This window comes from Poecilia latipinna, unplaced genomic scaffold (assembly GCF_001443285.1).
Source record: "Poecilia latipinna isolate Pla-1442-1.1 unplaced genomic scaffold, P_latipinna-1.0 Scaffold5735, whole genome shotgun sequence".
NCBI classification, from domain to species: domain Eukaryota; kingdom Metazoa; phylum Chordata; class Actinopteri; order Cyprinodontiformes; family Poeciliidae; genus Poecilia; species Poecilia latipinna.
This window is the reverse complement of record NW_015118351.1, coordinates 1-5,638: the sequence shown is the minus strand read 5'-3', so window position 1 is coordinate 5,638 and position 5,638 is coordinate 1. Positions and strand designations below refer to the sequence as shown.

At 37.1% G+C, this 5,638-nt stretch overlaps 1 protein-coding gene across 1 annotated transcript; it reads right to left on the bottom strand.

Moving 5' to 3' along the window:
- Positions 1-1,628: 1,628 nt before the first annotated feature.
- Positions 1,629-4,750, bottom strand: LOC106943699 (tumor necrosis factor receptor superfamily member 6B-like). The gene is made up of 5 exons (XM_015027009.1): positions 3,590-4,750; positions 2,868-3,249; positions 2,576-2,755; positions 2,366-2,447; positions 1,629-2,265 (listed from the first exon to the last, which is right to left on the bottom strand). The coding sequence occupies exons 1-5, from the start codon at positions 3,596-3,598 to the stop codon at positions 2,040-2,042; spliced, it is 879 nt and encodes a 292-aa protein (XP_014882495.1). The 5' UTR covers positions 3,599-4,750; the 3' UTR covers positions 1,629-2,039.
- Between the last annotated feature and the right edge of the window lie 888 nt (positions 4,751-5,638).

The following is a 5,638-nucleotide window of genomic DNA, read 5'->3' as shown; positions in this document are numbered from 1 at the left end:
CATTTGGGATAATATTTTATCATCTGCATTACTCTGGTTTAGGTAAATCCTTTTGAGTAGGGTTCATTATGTGGAGAAAACGTAGACTTTCACAAACACTGCATGGCTTTCTGTTTTTTGGACGCATCTAAGAGTAGGAAACTGGACTGGAGCAGAAATCATGTCTACCAAAATCCCGCTGAAAAAGTTTTAAAATTATGATGCCTTCATTTAAATTGTTGATTTTCCTGGATCAAACCAAACCTGGCATTCAACTTTTACAATGATTGGTGAATGATGAACATATCAAATTCTCGAAGCATATACTTCCGGTACCTCTAGAGAAGTGAAACAGCGCCATCTTGTGTCCACATATTACAATTACATAAGAGCTGAGTTGGTGAAAACAACGTTAACTTGATGTCGGTGCTTTACGTGAGCTGTTTAACGTTTCAGACATTTCTTTCACTACATTTCCCAACAACTATTATACAAATTATAGTTCAGTATTTTTTTTATTCTGCCACTGGATATATGGACACCAGCAGTCCTGTAAGGTTAAGCAGGGATGAATGGATGACTTATTCCTCTTTATGGATATTAATGGGAAAATCATGTCAACTTCAACAATTAAAGGTAATTAACTCCTTTATATCTTATTTTTATGACATAAAAGTGAACATTTTGGGACTACTCATGACTTGTTTTATTGTCAATATATCACGTCATGGAAATATCTGCACCAAGTTGGAACTAAGCTTGAGTTGATCTTTTTTTTTTTTTCTTAATCTGTGAAAAAGAAATGGGCTGCATTGTGTTGCAGCTAAATGCTCAGTTCCCCTGCAGCAACAAGGTTCTGACTTTTAAATTCAGGCCAGGGCCTTTATGTATGGAGTATGCACATTCTTCCTGTGTCTGTTTTTTCTCTGAGTACTCCTGTGTCCTCCTACATTTCATATTTTAGATTAATTTAAGTTTCTCTTAGCTTCATGGCTGTTTCTGCTAACAGACAAACAGCGTGCATCCCTATAATGACCACTGGAGATAGAAAACACCCTGCATGGATAATCAGGTAGGACATTTGAATGAAAATAAGAAATGTGTTTAGAATAATTTCATAATTTCATTCCACTGACACAACATTGATAAATGTTATCTGAATAAAAACTGATATCTTTACAGGGAAATGGTGAGCTTCCTGTGATTTGATCAAACCTGTCATGTAGCTTCTATCCTGACTGATGCTCATTGTTGAAAAATGCAAATAACTCCATAGATAGTAAAAAGTCATTACAAATCTAATTCGGGTTCAAAACAGAAACACCGTTAGATTGTGAATTGAAATATGAATAGATACAGTTCCATTCATTCCTAAAGCCCTAATGTACATAACTATCTGACTCATTACGTTTTCACTTCTGTTGCTGAGTTTTGATGGTGGAAGTTCTGCGATCAGATAGTCAAATAAGGAACTCATCTGAATATGTGGGTGTTTTCCTGTTATCCATTGAGTCAAACTCCCAAAAGGTCAAATTTCTTCTTGTGTAAAGGAAAGTTAATATTTTGAGATGTGCATAAACTTGATTAGGAAGTCTTGTTGAAAGTTATGTTTCATTAAACATTATTAAGAACATAAGGACTTTCCTGAGTTACTTAAAACAACTTCAACTTTATTTTTGTTGCCGTACGAGAACAGTTTATAAATTCAGTTTGACTTCATGTAATTTACAAAACATTTTACATTCCTTTCACAACATTCTAAAGCTTATTTTTGACACAAATATAGTTCAGTACTTCACCGGGATATTCAAAAAACGTCATTACGCTACTATGAATGGCAACCTGGCCCATCATACAGGAAACAAAAACAAAGAATGAACAGTTTTTTTTCCAGCCTATAGAGACATGAAGAACATTTAGTAATACTGATAACCTCTGTTGCTCCCAATAATGCTGCACATGATTGCAAAATTAAAAGAGTTCTGTAAAAAAAATATGTTCAGTAAACGCACACTACGAGAAAGGATGTTTAAGTTCAGCACAGGCTCCTCACATGGGTTTTATAAACTGCAGGTAGGATTCCGCTGCTTAATTTCATCAAAGATGCTTTCTAGTTTAGTTCCTATGGAGCTAAACTGGGAATTCCTCATGGTTTTAGCCAGCTGTTTGAGCTGCTCTGAAGTAGCCTGGGCCAGCCACACTCTGATCACATCTACAAGAGGGCCTCTCTGCTTTGGTAGAGCTGAGTCTCCGGTGAAATCATCCTCTTGATCCTTCTGAATGATCCTGTTGTAGGGGGGGATAAAAAAGGTGATTTAAGCTTTAAAGAAAAGAGCAAATAATAGATGAAAAATGTCATAGCAGAAAAGTTTAAGTGTGATCTCACTTGTGAATCAGTCTTTTTAAATCTCTTCTTGGTATCCTGCTCCCAGTGAGTGATGCAGACAGGACTGCTCTGAGGTCATCACCTGTGGATGAGAATACCAGATGTTTCGATTAAAGTCTAAATGTCTCGCCTTACCAAAACTTACTAACCCACTCTGTGAATTTCATTAGAGTTTTGAGTCATATGACATTCCAGACTCGAGGTCCTTACCTCCGTTTGCGAGACTTTCACAGGTGCCACAAACTGTGTCGTGGAACGCTGAGCCTTGGAGGAGCATGACGTTTTCCCCTGAGCAGTCCTGATGTTTTACACACTGATCCGAGGCGGAAGATGAGTTGGAAAAATGCCCTTTGAGACATTTTTCACACACGGTGTCATTTCTTGGTGTACCTACAACAGAAAAAAAAAAAAAAAAGTGTCATTACATTGAATTGGGAGCAATTGTGAAATAATCTAATTGTTCATATTAATACCTGACTATGTGTAATAAAGCTGGCGTTACCTATAGCCTGAACTCCATGTCCAGGGCCACATTCTGTGTGTCTGACACAGAAGTCCTCCATCATGTAAAACCCTGCTTTGCAACGACAGACTCTGTTGTTGGTTACAGAGCACTCGGTCTCCACCTCCTGGTTCTGTGAGCAGAAGTTGTTGCAGTACAGACACCTGTTGAGGTAGTTCCACAGCTCCGTGTAGTGGTCACTCTGACAGGTTGCGCACTGCGTTTCCATGGTGGCAGTGCAGTGAGCGGTGCGGTAAGTTCCCGGTTTGCACTGTTTGCACTGGAGAATTTCACCTGTTGTCCGGTCTTGGTGTTCGTAGGTGGGATCCTCTGCGGCGCACAAGAGAATGCCAGGGCACAGGAGCAGGACTGACAGGTAGAGCTGAGGAGAGAATTATTAAAGGATGAGAAATGACACACTCATTTCTCATCCTGTTCATTTTGGTCCCTGGTAATGTCATTTTCTTCTAAACATAGCTTATTGCAGGTCTCACAGCCATCCTCTAAAACATAATTTTGAGATTTTTTTTGAAAAATACATGCTGTATCTCTCAATCAGTTAAATAAACACATGAGTAACCAGCCCCTTTTTCATTTAAAATGCTCTGTCATGTTTGTTCAGGTTTGGAAAAAAAAAAAAAAAAAATCTCTACTTTGGCATCAGTTCAAGTAAAACATATTTGAGTTTCATTCATTATTAAAGCTATTATTCAGACACTCACCATGCTCATGATGTCTTCACTTCTTTAAAGTGGATTTGACATCGGGAGCAGATTCAGTGACTTTTTATAAGGAAGTTATTGCGTAGGTGGTTTGTCTGTGGTGTAATCTTTTGATTGACTTACGTTGAAAGGTCAATCGGGTTCCATGTGATGCACACACGCACAGAGATGTAAATCAGGTTGCTAAGATACGCTTGTCAGCCATGACTGCTACATGTGACTAAGTAGCAGAAAATCATTTTAAAAAAAGCTGATTTTCTTTCATTTTGATGGCATGTAGCATTGAATCATGCTGTAGTTCTAGTGAAAACATGTTTCTCCCATGTTCATGAAAATGAGGAAAGTAAATAAAATATAATGACAATCAGTGTGGTGGTGGTGTTAAAGACTCAGACTTAAATTAAATTAGCTTGGCTAAAAGCCGATGCACGCTGAACTACCTGCTAAATAAACCTAGGCAGAAATTATTATTTTTTTATCTGATTAATTCACATTTCCATTTATCTAGCTCTTCTCAGTGTGCTGGTCACTTCCTTAAAACAAAAGGTGAAAGTGTCTCATTACATAATATGAATTGACTGACATTTGAATTACATGAAGTAAAAATGAACACCGCTCTTTAAATTCAATAACTGCAAAGACATTTTTTTTTCCAACGCATGGTTTGCAAGTTGCTGAAGTTGTTTAAAGACGTAGCAAAAGTTTTCAAGCAAATATACTTTTTTGCACAACTTGTAAAACTCCTGCTTCCCCAGCTTTCAGGAAATGTCTCTTCTCTGACATCTGCATGACTACGTGTAATTTTACTCCACTTTGTAACATTTGAAAAACCTGAATAATAATTTTCTGCTCACTGGTGAAAACGAGGTTGATAATTTCCCGCTTTTCTTTGAAGAACACGTCAGTGACTCAGAGGTGTGAATAGTAGAACAATTTGCTGAGTTTGAAAAGTTTGGGTATGTGAGTCCCTGGTGACTCAGACGGTTACACGTGTCATCAGTTCCTGTATTCATGGAGCACTATACTACTGACAGGCAGTGTCAGTGCAATTTGGCTGAATAGACTAATTTTATGCTTTGCTTGACATTTTGTGATATTCTATGCTTAACTACCTAGCTATGATTTTTTCCCCCAAAATGTTCTGATTAGAAAAAGACTTAATTATTTTTTCACAAAAGTAAATTTTTATATTAAAATCAGTATAAGGATTATTTTTTTTACCCCTTTCTTTACTAAAACGTCTTAAATCCACCTTTTACAATAACAGAAACTTCCATTGCAGATTCAGCTGAAAAAATGTTAGAACTGTGTGTCTAATAGCACTTAGAAGAGTCAAATGTAAACTCATCCTCTACCTACTTGCCAAATTATCAATTTGGTTTTGCCTATTTTACTTTAGCCTGTTTTGTTCTCATAATTTAGATTTTCACGAGAAATTACTGAAATACACATAGACATCCATTTGAACATTAGCAGAACTTAATTAGATGATGTATCACTGACGCAATATGGATATAATTAAATGACAGCTAGTGCTTTGTGTCTGAACAAAGATGGTGCAAGATAAACAGAATATCTTTGTTCTTCTTCTGGGCTGGAGCAGATACTTGTTCCGAATTTCCCCCCAAGGATGCGGTTAACTTCTACATTCCAAGAAGTCGGTGCAATGCTTTACTTCAATGAAAATCTCCCGTTGATCATGGCCTGTCAGTGTTTCTTTCACTTTCACCAGAAGCACAGGAGGTTCCCCTGTGGACCGTAAGTGACCAGTATCCTTCTTTGAAGAGATAAAAAAAAAAAAAAAAAACCCTAGAAGAGTAAATGAATCGGCTCTTTCCCTTTCAGTAATAAAACAACCATGCCATCAACACTCTGACAACAAAGAAGCTAGCTGGTCAAACCATAAAATTAGAACTCATTTAACTGAATTCAATTCGGTTTATTTAAATGGCACCAAATCTCAACAGGTATGTTACAGGATGGTAACGTCCATCACCAAGTATATGCATATGATTCGCATAAAGTTTTTATTATAAATTTGTCATCAGA

Bases quoted from the DNA above. Each gene is read 5' to 3' on its own strand.
- LOC106943699 (XM_015027009.1), bottom strand. The intron at 2,448-2,575 runs GTAAGGACCTCG...TCTCATCCACAG, and splicing joins TGAAAGTCTCGCAAACGGAG to GTGATGACCTCAGAGCAGTC. The intron at 2,266-2,365 runs GTGAGATCACAC...CCCCTACAACAG, and splicing joins TTAAAAAGACTGATTCACAA to GATCATTCAGAAGGATCAAG.